This window comes from Corvus cornix, chromosome 2 (genome assembly GCF_000738735.6).
Source record: "Corvus cornix cornix isolate S_Up_H32 chromosome 2, ASM73873v5, whole genome shotgun sequence".
Lineage (NCBI taxonomy): Eukaryota > Metazoa > Chordata > Aves > Passeriformes > Corvidae > Corvus > Corvus cornix.
Genome location: NC_046333.1, coordinates 128,950,333 through 128,975,658, shown reverse-complemented (window position 1 = coordinate 128,975,658; position 25,326 = coordinate 128,950,333). Strand labels below are relative to the sequence as shown.

At 41.5% G+C, this 25,326-nt stretch overlaps 1 protein-coding gene across 3 annotated transcripts in view; it reads right to left on the bottom strand.

Moving 5' to 3' along the window:
- NECAB1 (N-terminal EF-hand calcium binding protein 1) overlaps positions 1-23,909 on the bottom strand; it is a 57,810-nt gene extending 33,901 nt beyond the window's left edge. The window contains exons 1-3 of one of the 3 annotated variants that reach the window (XM_010404996.3): positions 23,824-23,909; positions 20,522-20,546; positions 11,410-11,518 (exon numbers count right to left, since the gene is read on the bottom strand). In XM_010404996.3, coding sequence (XP_010403298.1) covers positions 11,410-11,518; positions 20,522-20,546; positions 23,824-23,865 — 176 coding nt within the window. In that variant the 5' untranslated portion in view covers positions 23,866-23,909. Of the gene's footprint in view, positions 1-11,409; positions 11,519-20,521; positions 20,547-23,823 lie in introns of those variants that run through there. The other 2 variants (XM_010405000.3, XM_010404999.2) reach the window with 2 other exon arrangements.
- Between the last annotated feature and the right edge of the window lie 1,417 nt (positions 23,910-25,326).

Below are 25,326 nucleotides of genomic sequence, written 5' to 3'. Positions count from 1 at the left end.
CTTTTCCAATGACCTTGGTGGCAGGTATAAAGGAATTCAGAGTCTGTATGAACTGGTGCTGAAGCTGTGAAACTTAACTCTTAGGTAAACAAAGTGTGTGGTGGGAAAAAGTGTCTGCAGCTCCTTAAGGCTGTTTACCACAGATCACTACGGCATCTATGGTCAAGTGTGTCTGACCAACACTTCTGCCGTTCAGCAGTCAATTTTGGAACAGTCCAGATGTTCATCTCTTAAATGCAATCTGAAACCCTGAAAGCTGGAAAATTGCCTGAGTCAAAGAGCCTTGACAGAATATGATGAGGTTAAATGACAGGAGTTTGCTGTTATAATGCCTACTCTTTTTTCATCATCCCTACATTTTCTGCTCCTTCACATCATCTGCCCTAATGACTTAATGTAAAATACATTTCTGCATTATTTAATGCACAGCTTGATAACTGTGTTTAAAACAGCCTTTCACACTGTTAACCAGTCAAATTCATGCTCTCTTTTCAAATTTTATATTTCAATCCCTTCTGGTCCCTGTTCTTTTGCAACATCCTAAACACCATGTTAGTGACATAGGGAGGGGCTCAGAGGCTTTCAGCATCCCTGTTTTCAGCATGCTGTTTGTCCTATTGACAGGAGTGACACAGCTGAAAATGGACTACCAGTGAAAATGGAAAAGTATTCAGCTGCTGAATTCATTTTCAGTTAGAATTGGACACCTGAATAACCAGAAATATTATCCAAAACATTTTGTGCAGCAAGCCTGTGAAAAAACACAGAAAAGACATAAAGAACATAAAGACATAAAGAACATGGATTTCTGTGCAGCATACTCAGTATTTCCTTCTGTTATAAATACCCTTGGAGGTCTCATTGTTCTTGGCATCCTGTTTGAAGGGGATGCTGTTCTAGGCAGGGAAGCTATAATTTTGTGTCAGTGATTATTTCATTCTCCCGGAAATAATGACATGCGGCTTCAAACACAGTTGTGAATAAACCTAGGAATTCTTTTGCTGCATACAAACAATTCTGAGCTCCCTGCAAGATGCTACAGAAATAATTAAAGAAGTTTGGCAAGAATTTATTGGTACAGGAGTGAGGTGCACACCAGAGGGCTGTATCCGTAACTCAGTACTCAGGTTTACAGCAGGCACCTGTTCACCATTTCAGTGGGTACATATGCCAAGGATGCTTCTGCTTAGACCCATAATCTGGCAACACTGAACATGTTATTAACAATATTTGCTGGATGACTCACATCCAGGCACCAGCCCTCCACTAACTATAAGCAACCAAAGCGTAGGGTGAGGCAAATGCATTCACATCATGTCAGCGTGATAATTCTCAATTTGCTTTCTGACTGCTAGATGCAGTTCTTCTACCTGTCTTTGTCTAAAATGTTCTCTACCTAAAAACATGAGCTATTTTTAAAGGATTATTACACTGAGCAGTCCTGATCACTGAAAAGTTGATCATAAGCATTGGTCAGTGACAGGAAAATAAGCATATTCACTTGAATGAACTGTGGCAAAAGTGCTTATTTGTGGTACCTCTGGAAGTGGTCCAAAATGTAGAATTACAAAGCAGCTGTGCTCTTGTTCTACCCACTACAGTTAGCCGTGGGCTGGGGGCAGCCAGGGAGGAGGGAAGGTTAAAGCCATTCCACTCATCCACTGCTGTGGATCCATGGATCCATCCACTGACTGGCACATACTGTTCCACAGTACAAAAGGCACCTCTAGGCAAAGGAACCAGCAGATGATCTATGTATTTTCCCTGGACCATAAGAAGAGGAAATGAGATCTTACAGAGTATGAAATCTGGAATATAAAGCAGTTACTTTATTGAAGAATCCAATACTATAAGAAAGACTTTATGAACTAACTGAATTTAGGAAAATCATTGCCATGACTTACAGCTGGACAAGGATAACATTTTCTTCTTCAGATCTTTCTTCATTCTCAGATATGAGAAGGATTTATTTTAGAAGCTTGATCTAACTCTCTTTTCAGTCCCATTTGCATGTCTTTTTGCTAAAATTGGTTTTAGGGGTGGAAGTCTGAAGCTAATATCTCCTACTATTAAGTAGAAGCATATAATTTGTGACTAAAAGGAATTAGATGTTACTTAAACTATGCAAGAGTAACTGAATAGGCATGCATGGACAATCTCAGCCAAAAAGCTGTAAGCTCTTTGCAACAAGAAAGCCTGTGTACCATCTCACTGTAAGTCACCAAAATAAGATAAGTGCTCCAACAGTACAGAGGCTGTTTTGCAAAGGAGTCCTATGTGCGCACTTCCATTTCAAGGATTTTCTGCCTCACAGCTCCTTTGCAACAGCAAACAACACCTTTTTGTTTAGGTTTGTTCAAGGTTGCTTACCAGTGGAGGCAAAACTTCTTCCACTAGGATGCAGTGCTGCAAGAGGCCCAGATGTTGGCCTCTTGTCACAGAACAGGGAGAGGAGGAAGAGGCGGAAGAAGTGGGACAAAGCTTCTGTCCCTGGGGAGGCAAACTTCCTGCTGCCCCAAGGACACTGCTGCTCTTCAATCCCAGATCCACCTAGACTGTGCACCCTCTAGGCTCTCAAAGGCAGCAGCCAGCTTGGCTCTCTGGGCTCTGACTTGGGCAGCGGGGTTACAGATCTTTTAATATCCCATATTTTGCTTCACTAAATAATTATCTAGTTAGTTCCAGGCTAAATGATAACTTCAGAATCACAACTTACTGCTCTGCCTGTGGCAGGACTGAAGGAGAGACTAAAAGGTTTTTTTTCCTGACTAAGAACTCATCTGTAAAAACAACTCTCTAGTCCTTTGCATTCAGCAGTGATTCACAGGGATGTGATGACTACATAGCTGACAAGTCACTTTAATCATCCCAGCTATAACAGCCTTTGTGTTTCTAAAAGAGGCTTAATAATTCTATTAAAACTTGTTGTGTACGCTAAAATTTGTAGAGCAATATACAAGGGCTGCAGAGCTATGATTTTTCACAGAGTCTGAATGACATAAACCCAAATGAGGTGATGAGATGCAGCATCATGGTGGCTCTTCTGCCACAGGGAGCAAATTTCAGAGTTTTCACCACGTAGGAGACAATAATGTTTCAATTTCTGGTTTTGTCACAAAATGTTGGGGTTTTTTTAAACCTGATATTAAATTATTTATTCTTAGACAAAATAAAATGTTTACTTTGGTTTCTTACACTCCTTGGAAATGCACAGGAGCAGGCAATTCCAAAATGTCAGAAATCAAGCAAATGAGGGAGAAGGTTGGCTTTGCTGAGCAGGCATCTTCTTTCGGAAAAGGAAGATGTATGCCTAGTGTTAGCAAGGTCAAGGGACATGGGAAGAATAGAGAGATGCAGCTTGCCAGTGTAGGGAGAGAACTCATGCAGCCAAAGATTAACTGGAGTTGAAGCTGCCCAGAAATGTGTGGAAAAATTAAAAGGTACTTTAAATGTATTATTGGCAAAAGGCAGCACAGAAATAACAACAGCCTGTTACAGGATGAGGATGGGCACTTCACAGACAGGGACATGGACAAGGCAGAGGTATTTAAGGCTTTCTTTGCCTCTGTCTTCAACATGGATGATGGACTAAGAAGGTCCCAGTGTCCTGAGCTGGAGGACCATGGCTGCAAGAACATTTGACTCCCGGTCGACCCTGAAATTGTGCATGATCTGCTGCTTCAGCTGGATCCCTACAAATCTGTGGGGCCTGATGGGATTCATCTGAGAACTCTCAGAGCTATCTGATGTCATGGTAAAACCTCTCTAGACGGTTTTTGAGTGGTACTAAAACTCTTGTGGTTCTCTGGGAAACTCACCTTATGGAAGTGACTAGACCTCCAAACTACACCTACCATTAAGCAACGAGCTTACCGCAGGGGAGCTGACGTTATCTACGGCAGAACTGAAATGAAGCACTTTAAATCAGCTCCATTTAGTTAAGTGTAAATGAAAATAGTCATTACCGTTTGATCTTTTTGCTGAGAGGGATTGTCATTTTTTTCTGCAAAAAGCTGAATTTCCCATTAAAAAGAACCACTCATATGGAAAATTTCCAAGAAAAATTCTATTTTCAGCTTGTCTGTCTGACCAGAGGATCTGATAGCATCAGGATTTTGTAAATCATTCTTTGTGAATTCGTTTTGATCAGTCGTGAAATACTAAAATGTGTAATCATCTCACTCTGACCAGTATCTTGCCTTTGTCTCTGTGCTTCATTTCCAAGCTGATTTCCATAGCTATGGTCTTGAAAAATCTGAGAGTTAAAGCCAATAGCTGCAATTGCATGTTTAAATATTAGCAAGCACACCTTTCTGATGCCAATGCTGCACCATGTGGCTGAACTTCTCATTTTATCTAAAAGAACCAGTTTTTTTAAAATGGTCAAACCCCAATATATTATTTTACTCTTGCAATTTTTGCATTCAAAAATTCCTTTTAAAAAGAAAATTTACTCACCTGCAGTTCACCTAACTAAAGATCCTGTCTGTATCTCATATTGTTCTTAATATTTTTTTTATTTTTCTTGTTGTACTTAGAAGTTAATTAGTTTTTTCTGTGTACTTGTATTGAACTGTGAAAGATCAGCAATAGCATGAGACTGAAACATGCCTTCCAACTAAAACAAAAGGAAACCATCCAAGGCAGAGATAATTAGTACATTTAGAGTACCCTTAAACTACTGAGGACTTATTATTATGTTTACAAGCAGAACCTTGAAGGAAGCATTGTGGTCCATATAAACATGCCTTTCATTTTAGTTTCAGTGCACTGTACTGGGCTCCAGGCTCAAGGGTTCTCACAACTGCAAGGATTGCTAACCAGCCTCTTACTCTCAACATCCAACTGTCACCTTTTGGAGTTTGCTGCTAGGGCAGATGATCTCACCACTTCTCTTTTGATCCATGGGAGGAACTAGGGCTCTGCTAATGAAGACCTGGGCAGGTGGGAGGAAGGTTTATTTGCTTTGGGGTGAGTCCTAAATGTAGATGTCCATGTGTGCGCCGGGTGTCCAACCTCCCATGCCAGGCAAAGGAGTCCCAGTGTTTTCAGTGGAACTCAGAGGGCTTAATGGACCAGCTAGGAGACTGAGAAGGAATTTGATATAACACAGGCATCGAGTGTTGGTTCAAATGCTCTAGCATTTCTTCCACTACCCATGTCCCAACTACTTCTCCTTTCCACCTTGGGCTGATTTTCAAGTGTGAGCATCTTAAATGCCTAATGCCTGGGCAACTGAGCTGAAGCCCATGCGAACAGTATCATGTCTTAGGTGCCAGTGACTTCCCTGGCCATGAGGGAGCCTTAGACACCCTGCTGACACACACGTTTGCAAGTGTAGATGTGTCTCCATAGTGTCACATCCCACCCCTACATCTGCTGTGCATGCAGCATGACACACTCTCCCAAATGCCCAGCACAAGCTCAGTGCTGCAGGTGGCTGAGGCTCTCAGCTCCTCACCAAGCTCATCTCTGGCTTGTGCTCAGTTCAACTTATGCCACACACAAAGGTTGAATGGGATCTCCCTACCTTTGGGAGGTTGCTTGTGCCCCAGGTCCTCAATAGTTCTAGCACCCCTCCTACCTTATAACAAGGGTCCTGACTGAGGACTTCATTTTGCCAATGAATAAAGTGAGAAAAACAAGTCTGATTCCCCACAGACTCCTGTGAGTCAGTAATCAGTGAAGCATTTATCGCAGACTCTCCAGCAGTGCTGCAGACTAAATCCCCTTGAGACCTTCTGTATATCTCCTAGTTGTAACTTTGCCAAATATTCTCATTATCTTCTGACACCTTTTCCCGGAGGATGCCATTATGCTAAAACAATTTCTATGGAAGTCATGACTGGGGGGGGAAGGGTAAAGGATAAGAGTAAAAAGGAGGTTTATTATATTTGCAATGACTTTTGCTAAGACTTATTCACTAAACCATTAACCATGCCAAGGATTCTTGCTCTGCTGAAACACGAGCTCATCAGAGCTGACATTAAAATTAAATAGGAGACAATTTACCAAAGAAATGAGTTGCAACAGCCATCACCTGTTAAACCACTAATTTCAAACTTTTCCTGCATATTTCTCTTCATGTATAAAAAGAGCTGTGCTTCTTATACCTTTCTCTACTTTCATTACAATTATTCAGGCAATAACACATGTAAACAAAACAGCTGTATTTCTGCAGAGCTACCTCAACTGTGCTTCAACACTGTTTTGCATGCGAGATGTTTTGCTATCAGTTAATGAAGAGAATGCTCTGAGACAGCAGAGTATGTGGGTCTTCAGCTCTAAAATTACTTCAGCTCCAAAATTACTGCAACCTGCAGACCACGTCCTCCATGATTCTCCTTGTCAGCACAAAGAAAGACTTCTGGTGCCTTTGCAGCACTCGCATTTGCTCCAACACCCTTCCCATTGTGCCCATCAGCCCTGCAGAGCTTTACTGAGCACTGTATAGCTTGGAGCTGAGACTGGGGGAGGAGAGAGGGGTGAGGAACCACACTAGCTTTCCTTCACCCTCACAAACCTCCAAAAAGGTTAACTCAGATTTCAAATAGAGTGCTTTGAGAGTTTTTGAAGTGTTAGGACAAGTACTGACCAGGTCCAAACTGACAGTACAGAAGTATAACATGGATGTCATGTCAAACACATGTCAAATCAGCCCACAAAGATAAGCTCTTCCCCTTGCCCCTCCCCTGCTCACAGACATGCACATACGTTGGTCTAACTCTAACTCTGGAGGCCTGGCTCCTACTCAAGAAACTGTGGGCATCTACCTTGGCCTCCTGATAACTTAAAAAGAGCTTAAGATGTTTCTCAGATGCTTATAGTGTGTTTACATTGGGGCTATCTGCAAAACATTTAAACTATTATGAATAAGGGGAGGAGAATCACTGTACAAACTCCAGGCTGAAGCTTAAGTCACTGCTCTTGATTTCTTGCTTACCCTTGTTTGGTTGGGGTTTTTTTAAGAGTCTTTAAATGCAACACACTGCTTTGCAATAGAAGCAAATGTATGCTAGGAAACAAGAACCTGGAGATGTGGCTCTAACAGCCCAGACCTGATTATTGCTGCATCAACGCAAAGCCTTTCCTTACACTGGCAGAGTGAGGGCATCTGAGTGTGGGCCCCCCACAACTACTTCTTTATACCATTTAATGGTATGTGTTTGAATAAGGATTGCTCAAATTTTTCACAAGATCCTGGAAAGCACAAATAGAAGCGACTCTCAGTGGCAGTCAAATGCCTAATTGGCTTTCAGTTTCACTCTGAAGTAATGATGATACTGGAAACTTCACTTAGAGAAGAATGGTTAACTGCTACCCCCCTGAAGCAGTCACCTTATACTAATAACATGTCAGGAATGCTCATTGTATGGCCTAATCAAAGCTTACCTTCGAGAAAGGTAAAACATCACAGCACTACTAAAAGATGGAAAAATAAATTACTTTTTGCATGGATACACTACTTCACCTAATTTGGTTGTCTTATGCATTTGTTTCTCGCTGTACCCAAAGGAAAAGGGAAAATAAGTTAAAAAATTTAGGCAATCCATTTGTACACTGTGTCTTTAGTGGTATTTATTTAATTGTTGGAACCCTGGGTTTAGAGAATTTAGGTTTCTGGGATATAATTATATATATAAGTGTAACAATATGGAGGATTTTGGGTGTGGATTTGTACTTCATCTTTTCTCCTTCTTCTTCACAAATCTGAGTGTTCTTGTATTGGGTCAAAAAAACCCACAGTGCAGATCATGAAAGGTTAGTTATTGGATTATAAGTAAAAACGTATTACTTGGTATTTCATAATTGCTTGATTTGGACTTTAAATGGCCTTGGACATTAGAACTTGGGCCATTTTCCACCCTGCCAACTAGAAAGCACACCCTGTGCAGCTGTGCTAAAGATAAGAAATAACAAACATCAGTAAAGAAAAGCCTGGCGTCTCCTGCATTGTAATCCAAACTCTGAGTAAAAGAACTCAAAATTCAGAAACAGAGAAAATTAATATCTAATATAAATATTTCAAATGATACAAAAAGGAAATGTAGATTTTTTTAAAATAGAATGAAAAAATAGTATACATGTAAGTACCTTCATGAACTGCAAAATATATGTCCAAATTATGTCCTGAGGAAATACCCTTAGCAATGCAAATTTTCAGTAAAAGCAATGATCTGCCCTGAACGAATAACATGTTCTTTAGGGTCTAGACAAGTTGTGCATTTAAATACATCCTGCCATAACAAACTCTTCAACCTATGTTTTGGAAACTTTATGTGGCAGTAACTGATTCTTACTCATCTGTTTTTCCTGCTGATTATGCACTAATGGACTCTTCTTTTACTTCGTAAAAAGAGAACACCTGACTGCTTCAAATACCAGGGTGCAGATCATAGTCAGGCAGACACAACCTGAATTACCGGGAAGTGAAACCCTCTGTTATTTTCCCTGTTATCACATTGGAAATGGTAATTACTCATTTTAGCAACCTTCCACAGCCTGTCTGCTTTGTGACAAGCACGTTGCGTTAGCTTGGATTGGTCTTTTAAAAGTTAATAATGTAAATCTCTCTTCAACATGACTGACATTAGGGCCTGTGTAATAGCAGAGTTTAATACCTGTTTAATTTAGTTCCCTTAAAAGTGTTTAACCAGAGTAAGTCTTTCATGCTTTTAATATTTTATTGAAAGATTGCTGCAGCATAGCTGAGAAGGGAATTCAAATCGCCTGAGTTTGTGGTCCATGGCTATCACCCCAAGGCCACATCTCCTTTTTTATCTTCAGGCTTTAAAGTACAAAGACTTGTGCACACAGACAGTGAGGTTTTGAATGCTGGCAGAGATTTAATGCAGGTGGAAACAACCCAAAGTCTGCTCTTGTGACAAGCTGGTTATGAAATCTTGAGATACTCCAAGAAATGAACTAAGGCATCATGACATGCTTCTCTAGACATCTGTCCTAGGCATTTACGTGTGGTGTAAATCACTGCATAATCTCAATGCTTACAAAATATTTCTGGGATAGGGAATTACAGTCTGCAATTTGTAAATATTGAAGTGAAGCAGAGAGAAGATAAAAGATTTGCCCAGAGTTTGACAGTGTCTACATTTTAATTGGGTAAGAGAGACAACCTGTGCAAGTCTCCTCCTACTAGCTACAAAAGTGAGCAGAATTCTTCACCCTCCCCTCCTAAAAACCAGCCATAAACTACTTCTGACTTGCATAATTTTCATTAATTCCCTCGGATAATTTGGAAGTGAAAAATCTCAGAATAGATGGTTCGGGGGTTGTTTGATACATACATGATTCTCCTAATGCTTACATTAAAACACTTCCCAAGGTTCAATGAACATTTTGCTATTTTTCTTAGCTAGCTCATTAATTTGAGACATTTTACATAACCTGCCCTTTTCAGGAAATGCCAGTGAGTAAAGGTTTTGCCTCATTATATCTGCTCCATGTGATTTTTTTCTGAAAGCTATGCTAACAAGGAAATCATATTATACTGTCCAAGCTGTCTTTCTTTGCTATATCCATCTGATATTTGGCATGTGACATCTTGCTGACAGGTTCCTCAAAAGCTTACAGAGGGGCTAAGGGAAAGCCTTTAAAATGTATTCGCCTCTGCTAAAGATCAAGCCTTGTAGAATACTTTTCAGCTGCGAAGTCACCCTAAAGCATTTTATCAGTTAAAGACTTCATGAAAAAACACTCAAAAAGCTTTTTCTTGCTGTTTTAAATCCAAGTTTCAAGTACATTTTCTTGTCTGTATCTAGGTCCTCCTCCTGTAATAAATGCTAATCCATCAACACCCTTTCTTCTGGTTGAAAAAGGTCATTTAGTAGCTTGTCTTAATTTTCCACTTGCTCCATTCCTTGAAATACATGAAAACTGGACCCTTTGGTATGTATTCTGCGCATTTTGTGCCCAGGTTTTTGCCAGGCTTTTTCTGGACAGTGAGAATGATCTCTCAGATGTCTGCTAGGACAGTTTAATTGCCTATTTTCAGTTAATAGCAGAAGCCTTCAACAATTACACCAATTTTTCAGGTGTGCCTTTCTACCAGGAGGAAAAACATGTTATCTTCACTTTTCTACATATTTTTCAGATCTATATAGTCTCTGTTCAAGAGAAAATGGTATACAAATACTAATAATAAAAAGCAAAATATTTTACAAATGAAAAAGCTTTACAAATAAAAAGAAAGGAAAAATAGATGTAGACCATCTGACTTTTTTCTTAGAAATCTTGCTTAGTATCAAGAATTTCTGCCTTTCTCAGGATGCTTGCAGACCAAATGGAATTATGGTAAAATAAAACCACTTATGCAGATATGTGGTACATAGGAGGAAGTCCAAAGCTGTTCAAATGAGTCTGGCTCAAATGAGGTTTTTTACTCTGGGTCATTCATACCATTCATTGACCTTCGTGGCGACTGGGGCACATTGTTAGCTCATGTTCAAGTTGGTGTTCACCCAATATCTTTTTCTGCCAAGCTGCTTTCTAGCTGGGTGGGCCCCAGGATATATTAGTGCATGGAACCATAGAATCATGCAATTTTTTGGGCTAGAAAAGACCTCTAAAACCATCAAGTCCAACTGTTAATCCGAAACTACCAAATCCCCCAAATACCTCCAGGGTGGTGACTCCACCACCTCCCCATCTCCATCACCCCATCCTGTGATCGTCTTATGAAGACTGTAATATTTTTCATTCCCCACAAGTCCAATAGATTAAGTACCATTTCTTCTGCTTACTTCAGGACATTATTTTGGCACAAACTCTAAAATCTTGTGAATTCTACTATGAAACTACATTTAACTTGATTCCATTTTCCACAAAAGTTTGGGGTTGTTCCTCCCCAGAAGCAGGACTCTGCACTTCTCCTTGCTGAACATCATGTCAGCTTATTTTCCCCGTGGCATTGTTAAACCCAACCATAACAGGAATATCCCAAGGGACAGCACCCAGCACAAGTACCATGCCACCAGAGAGGATGGCTTTTTCAGCTCTTTACTATATATAGTTGCTTCATTTATTTTATTTCCTTTTCAACATCTGCTCCAAGTATTCATCTCAGTATGACTCGGTGGGATTGAGAATTGAGAAATTCATCTTTAAGCCTGAAGGAGGCCCCAGCTCCTTTTCTTTCCATGGTGGGGGAATACAGAAGGCATCCAATTTCCACCCCTTGTTCTCAGTACCCAAATCACGTTTATTGGAACATGCAAATATTTCAATGAGCTTTCAAAACACTTCACTTGTACAGTTTATAGCCATATGACACAGCCTGGCTTCCCTCAAGCAGCTTCCTACATAAACTTGTTTCCTAAAATCAGCCTGATGTCTGTTTTCCATTCTCAGATACAGAGAGAGGCACTGGAGTTGTTAGAAGGGGGCACTTACTCAGTATTGTGTGTATCAATGGTGTGAAAAAGGTCATGCAGTTCTTCTCCACTCAGAACTCCGTCAGCAAAGTAAGCTTTGAATTCATCAAAGGACAGTTTTCCATCATCTGAAACAATGAAATTGCCTTAATGTCATTCATGTTTTTTCTTGTTTACTTCATGCAGTAGCAGAGGAAAGTATTAAAAACCTCTAGGTCTTCAGCTTAAATGTAGAAACTTTACATTTTAAATGCAAGCGTGATAATCAGGAAACAAAATTCAAATATTCACATTTTCCTGTTATTTAGAAGAAATTTGAAAGATTAAATTGTATTTAAGTATATTTAAGTGTATTTAAGTATATTTAAGTATATTTAAGTACATTTAAGTATAATTTATCTAAATTGATTGAGCCTTTGCATGAAGCATAAAGAATATTTTTATAGCCTAACACTTCATAACTCTTTTTTGGGTAGCACTGATTTCAGTTCACATGTTCCTTTCTCTTCCGTCAGTAACGTACTGAATGCCTCATAGGGCACTAAACAACTGTAGAGGATAAGACTAATATGTCCTAAGCATCAGACTAATCTACAGTGTATTATGGCTTAATTTCAAAGTGGTGAAGAATCTATTATAAACACAGTATCTAAATCCTGTGACTACATGCTGTACTACAGCAGGCAGATTTGAAGAGTAGAGCTGAGAAGTTTCCTTCTTCTTTTATTTGTTACTATTTCATAATTTTTTGATTTGAATATATGGCTCAGATATCTTGAAGAGGTTTCAAAATTGTACAAATTAAATGTCTGCTTCAACAAAACAAATTTGAAATGTTTAATATGAAAAGACAGATTGTATCTGGAGATGATAATCATTACAATCAAAATAAAATGTCAAGATCTACAAGAGCCAGAAACCAAGATGGCACAAAACTGCAATGATTACCTAGCTGAGGGTCTAAATACATTTGCCATTTGGCTGTGGTTACAGAGAAGGAATATCAAATACTGAGTGTGCTGAGGTGTGTGTTCTCACAGCTATGCTTCCTTTGCCTCTTACAGATACAATCAATTGCTTAATCAAACCACCTCTGCAGCTTTATCATTTGCTGGGAAGGGTGACTTGCATGCAAGTTATACACATACTAAAGAAACTAGTGACTTTTGGCAACTTTCCTGAGATAAACATATGAGTTTACCCACAGAACAGCCTGGAATATGACACAAAATCTGAAACAAGTCTTTTTCGGTCCTTCAGGATCATTGGCTTTCCCTCAATCCAGAAAATCCCTGATCCAACAACAGATTGGGTACTTTAGCTATTTTCTTTAAATTTTTATTATCCAAGAGAAGACACTGCCTTTTGGTTCATTGCTATTTATTCTCAGTAACATTCTGAATGTTATTGACATTGAGTGACGAATCACTGAGCTTGTTGCTGGCAAGACACAAGGACTTTTGAATCCATTTGGTACTTACAGACTTCATACAGTTACCTTTACTAAGAAAACCTCTGATTATCCAAGGCATTTATCTGATTTTGTGTGAGTGTAACTGTTTTGCCACAGCAGCTGGCGAGGGCTCAGCCGCTGGTGGCCACCCTTGTGCTTCCTCAGTGCTCAGATGAAGCTCAGACCCAACACTGAACAAGTGGTCCCGGTGCTGTTAGCTTGAAGACACATTTGCCTAGCCAGTTCTTTTTTCCCCAAGTGTCAAGAATAGAATTTTAAAGGATGTGTCATGTATCCTCTACACCACTGCCCTGGGCACACTTTCAGGCCCTTGGAGTGCCCAGATAAACACCATCTGGCTTAAGTGCTACAGAGTAGCTGAGCAGAAACCTCTATTAGAGATCCTTCCACTGGCAAAGTGACAGGGGAAGGATGAGTCATGAAAGGCAAACTTCTCTGAAGCTATGCGTCCATCAGAGAAATGAGCCTTCAGCTGTATCTGCCTTGGCAATTTTATTTAAGAAGCTGTTTTGCAAGACTTGCTTGCTTTTGTCTATTTTCTCTGACATTTTTCAAAAGAAGGGTTGCTTCATAAACAGGCGCTGTTCTCCTTTGTCTCCCAGCTGGCAGACAAAAATATAAACAATAAAATTAATCTCCCCACGTTGCACTTGCAAATTTAGAAATAGATTCACACAGTGGTTTACAGGAGTCTTCTTTCAGTTTACAATTGCATTCTCACATTTATTTCAGTAAAATTCACCTGTCTATTGAATAGATGTTTTTCTGTGTAAAAAATGCCCAAGTGATATCTCCCAGCCAGACTGCTGCAGAAGCACTAGTAATCTCCAGGACATGCTTTGGATAGCTGATTACTTCAGTAGAGAACAGCATATCAGACAGAGGAAAGTAGCCCACACTCTCTGAGTCGAAAGGTGGTTTCAAAAGGTATCAAGAGAATAATGGACAAGGGCACAGATGTACTTGGAGTCTGCATGCACAAAGACAATGGCAAATGGTGAGACTACAGCCAGTGAAGGAAGTCAGAGCGATGTAGAGAAGAAGGATGTCTCACAGAGATCCCAGCAAATGCTAGAGGACAACTTCCACTGACCCCTATTTTGGGAATCCTGTTAGGATTGTGAGCCATTCTTAGCAGTTAAAAAGCAGTCTTTTCATAGCAGGAGCCACAGCAGATGGAGCTCATATGGCAGCCCTAGGGCACTTGGAAGAGCCACATGCAAGAGTTTATGGCAATCAGAGGAGAAAACCACACTTGGCTAAAGCTCATCCTGAGCTTCACCTTAGAAGGATGTGATTTGGAAAGCCAAGCCCACAGCCATGGGAAAGCCAAGGGCCAAAACACAGACCCATCCAGGCCCTCACAACTCTTGATGGGAGCTCAGTTTCTAAATCTCTCATGGGTGTTGTGACAGCCCTTTATGGCTTTTTGAGAACCATCTGCCTTTGAAGATCTTAAAGCCTTCAAGTGCCTCACTTGAGCCACAGCCGCCTGCGTGGCTGAAGCAAAGACAGTGGGAAGGCAGTGCAAACGTGGGTCCTCCTCCCAGCCCACCAGCTCCTGGGGGCCTGCTGTGGGACTTGTCCTTTGGAAGGAACTGACAGTCCACCCTTGCTGTAAAAGGTTTGGATCAGATTACTTGAGTGCTGTAAGATACTGCCACATACACAGAGAAAATGGATAGACACATCACAACAGACATAGGTGGACTGAACCAGATGCAAAAAAATGAAACCCACATGACTTATTGGCACATGGCACATAGGCTGGAATCAGATCAAGAAAGATCTGCCAAAATAACAAATTTCAGTGTGCCAAAGCAAGCATGCTAATAATATCCTCTAGGTCCCAGTCGTAAGGGGCTGCATCAGAAAAAGTACAGACATAGGTGAAGATTTAGAGTGCGGGCAAATGCACTAAGCTTTTATTGACTCTGATATGTCCTGCATGTTGATATAATCAGAAATAAGGATTTTGAGCCATTATTCCATCTGTTATGCTGGAAAAGCTTCACACGAGTAACCAAGTGATTCCAAGGCTAACAGGGAAAGGGTTTATGTTATCTCTATAGAAATATTTTTGGGGATCTGGAGTACAGGGTCCAGCACTGCAGTGCTTGAAGGACCCAGGGGGGTGGGATGGGGAATCCCACCCCAGGCAGAGCCTGGGCTCTGCAACAGGAGTCAGGGTGGTGTCTGCAGTGGATCCAGATGGTCAGGAAGCAAACAGCAGTGTGGTAAGAGTTCATGGGATGCACTGCAAGGGTTTTGCCTTACTAATCCATTTATTGAGGAACTTGGGAGCTTAAATCAGGGATGCTACAGTTCAGAGAATTTCTGTCCTCTGGCTTCTGTTCAGAAAATATGTTATGCAAAGTCATTCAGTAAATCTACAGCTCAAACATGCTCACTTTGGACCACTCAGACCTGGGTATCACAGTGCATAGAGCTTCTCCAAGGGATTCCTGCACATTGCTGTTTTTCTCCAGAAGGCCACCCAAGAGCCAGGTCACCCTGTCATGCTGTGACCTGTCTGGCCAGTCCCTATGGCGGGGAGAGCCCGTGCATTGATGCAGCTGCCACTGAGCGGAGCTTCTGGGGCAGTCTCTGGGCTAGATGAAGACCTCATGAGATGTCAGGATGTTATAGCCCCAGGTTAGGAGATACTGGCCTAGATAAAAAATGCTGAAATCAGGGACTTGGCATTCCTTGCTTTGGCACAACTCCAGAATCTTTCATGGAAAAAAAAATTAATCACTACGTGGCAATCTTGAGAGCCTGCAGGCCAACTCTGATGGCTCTCTTTAGGGAAGATTCAAGAGCTCCCTTTCCCAAGGTGCTTTCCCTGCATCTCAGAGGCATATTCCCTTAGTCCTCTGGCATGGTATGAACTAGCACTCTGGTATCCAAGCTAGAGCCACTAAGAAGTCACAGTCTGAGGACTGCTGCAGTGAAGCAGCTGTCAACCTTCCAGAGCTCACCTACAGACTCAGGAGCTGACACAGATGGTAGAAAACTTGCCTGCAAAGTCAGTGTTTATCCTGCAATGGCACTGACAATAAATAATGAATAGGAAAACACCTGTTCTGATCTCTGCAAAACTGACTCTGGAGTAGGAATTGCAAGATTTCCTCCTGATGACCATATAGGTGCAGTTTAGTGGCTTTTTTGGTTATTCTGTGGAAATCTTGTCGGGCCACTCAAAAGCATATGATCTGTGAATCAATCCCTTTGGTCACTGACACCAGTTAAAGGGACAGGGTGCTACTGCTGCACTTGCCTTATTTTAAAGAATCCTTTATTTATGACCCACAGTTTTTTGTTGGGCCAATGTTAGCACGGTTTTAGAGCTGGGCTGAAATCCTCAGATTATTGTAATCAACATACTGGATGTATTTTCACAGTATTTTATACAGTTTCAGAATTCTACATTTAAAAGTCTGGTGTCCCTGCTCTGTATCATGGACATCAGGGGTAGTACATGAAGGCATATGACAGAATGCAAAATTAGTCTCATCTGACTATTTTTCATTTTACAGATTCTTGTTCAAATACATTTAAAAAAAGATATATGGGGAGGGGGTGGCGGGGGGGGGGGGGGGGGGGGAAGATTTCACTGAGAGCTTGTTTGAAATGCCAGAGAAAAAAAATTAAACCAGACATAAATGCAGTGATTCTGACATTAATAAGATTCTGTTGCAAGTCAGCTGCTTGTTTGATAGTCAGGTTTGTCAATCTATGGAGCTTTAGTCTTCTTTTGTTTAGTCAGTTTTTAAAATTTTCCCTCATTTGTTTGCAGTCATTCCTGACTGCCTGCAGCATACTGTTTACAGTGTTCCTTACAGTTCAGGCTTTTCAGGTTTTTTTGAAAATGTCTGCTTCTGTAGCAGATATTACCAATGATGTTTTCAAATATCTTTCTCTTAGGAGCTTTAAGAATGTTTAAGACATATGTTATAATCAGTGCTTTATCACAACAGCTGACTTGTATTTGCAAATCAATGACAGCATCTATATACAAACCATCTTTTCTAAACCTGTCATATTAGAGTTGCCCTCCTCAGGGCTTAGAGGTATCCAAGATCTTGGGGGCAGGAGCTGTTAAGTTTGGAACAGGGCCATAATCAAATACCAGTTTGAATTCTGTGGAGGAGAGAGACAGCTGAGAGGTCCTCCTCCTGGGGGACAAGGCTAGGAGTCACTCCCTCCGGGTCTGACTGGATGGATGTTTCCACACTGAAAAGTGCCAAGGGGAGTCTCAAATGCCATGTTTCCAGAGCTGGAGATGATAGACAGACTCTGGTAAAAGGCAAAGGCAGTGGTCTTCCCCAGAGGGATGGGAAGAGAAATGATCCCTACCATAATGCCAGCAAAGGCAGGGCACTGTTCTCTAGTTATATTGTGGTGCTCCTTGTCTTTGTCTGTGTTGAACCATCGGTGTTGAGGCACCCTGCTGAAGGAAGACTGTTACTCTTGCAAGATCAACAGCTGCATTCTCAGATTATTACTTTTTTTTCCCATCCATTTTGACAGTCAGACTCTTTGTGATTGGGTTTCTGCAATGCAGTTTGTATTTGAAATTCCATTTCTGTGCTAAGAGGAGGGGATTCTGGCAGGAGGCAATTCTAACTGGGCACATGTCACAGCTGCATGGTCAGAAGAGGCCCCTGGGTGATATTCACCAACAACTGATGTCATTTCACCTGACTGCAGGCCACTGCAAGGCTAATGGGGTGCCCCACGTCCCTCCTGGCATATCAGGAGATAAAAGATACACCTCATGCAGACAAGCACATACAGGTGCTGCATTCGCACATATGTGAGGCAACCACTGTTGCCTGTGAGATGAGGGAAGTAACAATTTTTTTTGGTTAGGAAAGACTTCATTTGGCAGTTCCAGTTTCCCATTTTTCTTCACTCCCTCCCTTGCAGGCTAGGCACAAGATTTTACTTTTCAAGAGGAATTTAATGAATTTCATTTTGTTTTAAATAGCAACAGAAATTAAACAAATGATTTTTCTTTTTAGCTGGAGCTTTTCCAAATTACTTCTGTGTGAAATCCACATGCTTTCCTTTGAGAACATGGAGCTTTATCAAATAAACCTGACCAAAATTTCATTTTGACATACAGACCTGAAACTTCTCCTTTCCAAAAATGCCAATGTGCAGCATCTCACCTTTATGAAATTGCTTTTTTCCCCTCAGGATTTTCTTTCGTTTTTTTCAATATTATGAACCATATAGTTCTTAAAAATCCTTCCCTATGCCTTGTTCTCCCTTTAAAAAAATCAAATGACCTTTTCAGTTATGGGAGGAGTATGGATCTGCTCCACCAAAAGCAGAGCTGCACAGCCATGAAATAAGAATTAGAGTTTATGAAGCAGATCCTCTCATGGAATCTCTGCACAGCTGATATTTCCAGAAACAGGACAGTAAGAGAATGATGTATGTGGGCTGGCAAATTGTATACCTGGGCTGGCAAAGAAAGAAGCCATTTGTATGACTTCTTTCACATGACTGTTTGCTAAAGAACTGTCTTAATTAAACGCAGATGTCATAAATTATTGTAGCATCTTTTAGTACAAGCAGTTCAGTGGCTTTTCTTGGCTCTTTTGATCTCTCATTTTATATTACCTTTGCAAGAATAGTGGTCTTCCGCTGCTGTGGAAGGCTTACCTGAAGTCCCACAGTCCACTAATTCATAGTAAAAATGCTACCTTATACAATACTCCTATTTATCTGCTTGATCCATTTTTTTTAATATAATTTTTCCTTGCTGTCTAGCAAGAATCTGGTAAAGTTTTTGATGACGTTTTCTGTGAAGGTATTTTAATCTCACAAAAGGAATGAACACAGCAGAGAAAGTTCTATTAAAAGTATATTTGAGAATTTAACAGGGCTATGTCATGGACAGTAGTGTACTATTTGTTATTGAAAGCCAATACTTGGTTTCCTGTAGCACAGAAAGGTGACACTGAAAGTGTAAGTAGACCAGTCATTAACCAAAGCTAATAATCTATGTTGACAACAGTGTAAACATGTTCAGTAAGTGTTCACATATCCAATAACCTTTCTGAAAATGTGCTTAACTTTACAGCCTTGAAACAAATCTCCCTATCAATGTGGCACAAGCCTGTGCAGTGCTAGATTAGCAAAGTAGAAGTCCCATAGGCAATTGATGGTTGAGCAAACACAATTAAGGCCTAAGAGCTGAAATAATTCAAGTTCATGGACTTAAATTAATAGAACTGAAGTGACTGAACTTAGCCACTTTTCTGCCAATAATATGTTGTAAAGAAACCATATACAGGTAAGAATACCAGTGACCAAAGTCTCTGGGGCAGATACGGTTTTGGATTGTTCTGGAACAAGCAAGTTTGTCACTGATTGTGTGAGCTGTTCCCCCTATTTTCATAGCAGTGTAGTCATGAGCTGTGGGAAAACCCAAATGAGGACTGGAAGTGTTCCTAACCACTGAAGTGCTGTGGATCCACCAGGCCAGGGACAGCCTGAGCCCAAAGTCCAGGGCAGGGACACAGAGCTGTAGAGTCCCTTTTAGACTCTAGGGGGATGGTGAGTCCTGCTCGGTACCCTGCACCCTGACCCTCATCAGTCTTCAGGGCAGATACACACATTATCCCAAACACCATGAGAAGCTCTGAGAGGGATGCCAGCAGAGCTTGGCTGTGGTTGGCAGCTAACTAAGCTAGAGATGCACCACTGAAGGGGAGGTCCTTCTCCTCCCCATGCCACCTTGGAATTCAGCTTGCACCATCACTGCCAGTACAAACCACTGGCAAGCTGACTGAGTGAGATAACAAAGAAAACACTAACAGAACACTTTCACAGTGATGGATTCTGTGGCTGCTGAGCTCTCAGAAGGAGCCTACCATGGTCTTGTGGGAAGTGCCAGTTGCTGCACGTGAGCTGGGGCAGCAGTAGCAACCAGAAGTGGACTGTGGAGGTGAGATTTCTCTCTTAGCCACAGTAAACAGTTATTCAATGTGCTCAGTTACACCCCCAAACTGTGCAGTAACCACTTGCTGTCCAAGAGTTCTTCTCTTGTAAGCTATTATCGCTGATTTTCTCAGTGGTATCCATTTGCCTTCTCTTTATTGAATGCACACGATATCTATTTTCTGAGGATTTACTGGACTGGGAATCACTTGTCAGGGTTAAACCTGTCTGATCTGGGTGTTTGACCCTGTTCAATGCTTCTCTTGTTAATAAAAAACTTATGACTTCTGTGCTATAAATATATGAGTTGAATTCAAGGGTTAATTATTCCCATTGACATTGAACAAATACAAAAACAAGTCTGATTTCTGGATGTAGTCTAAGGTGTTTTTAAAAAGTAGTAAGATGGAGCTACTAACAAGTATTTCAAACCTTCTTGAGTCAGTGTCACTAAGAAAACACCCACAGGCACCCAAAGTGCAAATCAAACACACACGTCAAATTTTGAAAGCATAAGATCTGTACTTAAAGAAGGGAGGATCAGAGCACAACATAATACATGGCACTGAACCTGCAGAAAACATTAAATGAGGGATGGCTGGTTTTTCTGTCAGGATGTTTAAAGCATGACTTAAAATTCTGAATCAATGATGCATTCTTTTTTCCAAAGGGAGGGGACAAGACATAAGAGCAATCTTACCATTCTTGTCTGCTCTTCTTAATATCTAAATAAAAAGCGAGACAGAGAGAACATAATCAATTTTTATTTTTTCTTGTATGGGTTAAAAACAAACAATGCTCTTTATAGTGCACATTTATAGTTTGCGCTTTACATCACATTTTCACAAAGCTGCATAAAATTTTAAAGTTCTTAATGTGTCTCCATCCTTCCCTCAGAGCTTTTTTGAGCTCCTCCTTTGCTGTGTGCACTAAAACCCAAGACCATAACAAGAACCAGCTTTATTTTCTAGATTTTTTTATGGATTATAAGGATGATGTTCAGGCCCAAAGCCTGAGACTGTATGGCTTCTATGGTACTGGATTCAGGGTTGAGAGAAGGGGCCTAGAGAAGCAGAGCAAGAGTGATGGCTGGGAGGATGTGCTGAGCACCTGAGATGGTGAGAAAGACTCGTGGTTTATGTAGGTGGAGGAAGCAAAGGGTAAGTCAGGAGAGGAGCTGGGTGGCATGAAGGGATCAGACTTGGTGTCACAGGCTGCTTCAGCAATGGGGAGTCATCCAGGCAATGCTGCAACAAATGTAGGAAAGGGAAGAAAGCAAATCTTCCAAATACAGTTTCTATTGCTGCTGTGAATATCCAGTAAAGTGTTTCGAAATGGGCACATATATTTTTGAGATCTGACAGCAATGGAAACATTCTCTGGTTTATTAAAATGTTAGTAGCATTTAAACAGCTTCTCCAGCACATGCCACAACTGCTCTGCTCCTAGGGGTGAAACCAGATAAGATGGATCCAAGTGCCAAGCTCTGTTGGAGCATCTTCATGACTTTTCTGTAGGGTGGGGTTGGCAGGGAACCAACAGAGTTGTGACCCACATCCAGGACTTCACAGATGGTCTCTAAGCAGAACTTTGCATTGGACCAAGTTTACAGCACATGAAGCATGAAATATACTTAACAAGATGACAATTTCCCTCCCTATTTAAATAAATCATACTCCAAATTTTCAGTATAAGGATTGGATTTTTGAAGGGCTGTGGCAGTGGAGTTTCAATCAAATTGAAATGTCCCATAAATATGGGTCAAGAGTGGCAAAAGTTTCTGCATAAGTAGTTTTAAAATTTTGATTTTAAAATTATTTTATGTATTTATTATTTTTATTATTTATTATTTAAAGTTTGTATTACTTTGTTTTAATTCATTACACCATCACCACCCCCCAAACCAGGAAATATTAAAATCCTTTAGACACTTGAGAGGGACTCTGACAAAAGACCAGGGAGGAGGTTGCTTTAGCAATCATATATCACTCTCATTAGGTCTCCCTCTCTGGAGAGAGATTATTTGTAAGAGCGTGTAGTGACAGGACAATGGGGAATGGCTTCAAACTGAAAGAGAGTAGGTTTAGATTAGATGTTAGGAAAAAAATCTTTACTGTATGGGTGCTGAGGCACTGGTACAGGTGGCCCAGGGAGGCTGTGGATGGCAGTGTTCAAGGCCAGGTTGGAGGAAGCTCTGAGCAACATGTTCTAGTGGAAGGTGTCCCTGCCCATGGCAGGGTGTTTGAACTAGATGATCTTTAAGGTCCTGTCCAACCCAAGCCATTTTATTATTCTAAAATTCTATTCCCCAGTGGGATCAGGACCTCAGTGCCTGCCCTTTCTGTGCAGCCTTACAACAAACCTCTTGCTGCCTGGTAATTTAAAGGGAAGTTTTTATATAGGTGGGGGTACTTCACTGAGGGGTAATCACACACCTACAACCCCCAAATATCTAAAATATCTGTGAGATGAACGTACTCACTGCAGGCAGGGCCCCAGGGTCCAGTCCCCTGCTTTGAAGCAGGCAGACATGGTTTGAATCTAAGGTTTTCCTCCAGATATAAGAGGAGAAACACAGAAACAGCCTCCCTCCCTCCTATTCACAGGTTTGTTCCTATAAATATGAACCTGATGCTGGTTTAAGAAAATGCTGAAAATGAAACAATTTTATTTTGAATTTTTTTTTTTACTCTAGTAAAATAAAAAATTTTCAGTTTATCAGATAATCTGACCATGTGCAGTTTCCTAACCCAGTGTGCTGAGTTAAACTGGGGAGTTGGCTCCATTTAATGTTTTTTAGCTCTTTCCTGGCAACTTAGAGTTCTCTTCTGTTTTTGTGATCTATGACTGTAATTCTCCTGTTTCTCTTATAAGTGGTATCTCTGAGACAAAAAAAAAAAAAAATCTGCATTTTCAGTATACACTTGAATTGAAATAGAATAGAATTCAACAAAAATTCTTATTTAAATGATTTCTTATGGAAGCTAGAGCAATCAGGAGATGAGCAGATGAGGGTTGCTCGAAATAATTTGGGGCAGGTTGGGTTAGTTAAAGTGGGTACATTAGAGAAAACATCTAGATAAAGAGTCCTTTAACACAGAATATACCATTTCCAGCTGATATTGTGGAATAATGCCAATACAGGAGCTGCTCTGAAGCAGATCAGAGTTGGTAGTAGAGCTGGTCTCAAGATTTGTAGGTCTCACCAAGGTCAGGGGATTCTTTGAAAATCTTTGGGTGGGAGTTTGGCTTTTACCAGGATTTGCCTTGGAATAAAGAAATGCTCTGTGCTGTGCAAGTTTAGACAAAAAAACTTTACAGCTGCATCCTGCGAGATGCTGAGCCCTTGGTGAGAGTCCAGCACAGCACCCCTGGGGAGTTGCATGACCAGATGCACATCAAGGCACATCCCTGGGCTCACCCTCAAAGGGCCGAGGGGCTCAGGATTCTCTGCACATTGATCTCGGGCACCTCAAATTCATCAGGGTCTAATGGGATCGGAAGAGCCTGCACGGTTTGTGAAAAAACCCCACAACTTTTATAGGGTGAGAAATTGCAGTGAAAAGCGCCTCCCCTCCCCCATCCCAATTAAAACGATACAATTTGAAGCAACTTATTTGGAAAGGTGACTTTTCACCCAGAACTTCTCCTAGCCACCCCCAAACACTAACCTGCTTCCCTCAAACAAGCAGCCATTAGAAGCAAAAGGGGAAGGGGAAAGGAAAAGGGAAAGGGGAAAAGGAAGGGATAAGGACGGGGAAAGGGGAAAGAGCCACAGTCTCACTGGGCTTCAGCCCCTTCCACAGAGGGAGGAGATAACAGCTCAAGAAAAAAAATAAAGGAAGAAGAAAAGAGGAAATAAAAGGGGAAAAAAAGAAGGATGGAGAGAAAAAAAGACAAGAGAAAAAGGCAAAACATAACAAACCACGTGCCCCCTCCCCGGACGCTCGCAGGTGCCCTGTGCGGAAGCACGCGTTCCGTGCCGGGGTGCCGCGTACTCACATCGCGGAAGATGCGCAGCCCCGCTCCCGGTTCCGCCGCCATCCGCCCGCCTGAAGCACCGCCCGCAGCGCCTGCCCGGGGCCGGGGCTCCTCCGGGGGCCGAGCCGCCCCGCCTGCCCCCGGGAACCCGCCCCAGGAAGGGCAGGAGCAGGGGCGGCCGCGGCTGCTGCTCCCTGCGCGGGGGCGGCAGGGACACACACCCTGTTGCATCCCTAAAGCGTGCTCGTGGCGACACTCGCTTTCTCTCCGTGAAAGAAACTTGGGTCTCGCAGGCTGTCAGGCCACGTTTGCACCGTCGGTTTGTCTGCCTTCCCCTTCGGCACGGTCACGTTTGGGGAGGTCTTTCTCAAGAAAGCCACACGACCCCAGAGCGAAGGGCTGATGGGGCGGCTCTGCGCTTCCACGCTGCGGTGCGGGGACCGCCGGCAGCTGCGCTCTGCAAAAGCCATCGGGCTGGAGAGTAAGATGCTTGAATATAACATATCCCTCCAAGTGGCCCGGCCAAAAATCGAGGGCAGAACTGGTGTTCCTGCAAGGGAGCAAGCTGTGGGATGGGGCAGGACCGGGCTCGGCGGGGTGAGGGCAGGAGAGGAAAAGGGTTTTGGGGTGAGGGAGAGGGAAAGCAGTTCTGGGGGGAACCCACTCCATGTTATTTCAGACCCGTGCCAAGAAGTTATTGCACGGACATGGTGTAACAGGGGCTTTTACTTTGTGCTCCCACCACACACTCCAAGCAGGTGGCATTGCAATTATGCATCATATAATACAATGGTGTTATATATTACATACTACATTTATTGACTACTGTGTATGATACTATGCCTCTTAACAAATATTAGAGTGAAGTTTTTGTTTTAAAACACCTTCATGGATGAAAAGCCTCAGCCGTGGTGTGACTTGGGAGTTCTGCTTCTCTCACCTCCCTTTCCACATTTCAGAGGGAAACCTGAGAGAGGGGGGAGAGAATTGCCCAATTGCAAAGACAAGGCATTTCACAGGGTGAGCAATTTTTATGTCAAGTCATAAAGATGGCTTGAAAAAGAGATGGAAAGATCATCTCAGGCTATTTTTGCTTTTTAATAATACTGAACGGCTTTTATTTAATCTGATTTTTATGATGGAACTATGGGAATATATTTTTTTACAGAGAGACAAAAGAAGAAAAAATTTCAAAGATTGTCTCAAGAGCCAGGAGGGTGAGTGGAAATAAGAAAAAGTTTCTTTAGACTATAGAGGGGCTTATTTTTGTTAACTTTTATAACAACAACATGAATCATTTACATGTTGATCTTTTTTGACTAATTTCTATCTCAAAATAAAACGACTTTTGATGAAGAACCAGTACCTTTCCCTTTTGATTGGCCTTAACATTCACTAAGAATATTTTGTTTGGCTAGAGAAATCTTCCTTCAAAATTGTAAGAAAAAAAACTGTGCCATCTTGGTATTTTTAGGGTAAAAATTAAACATAAGAATCAAAAATGTCTCATAGAACGTTTATTAT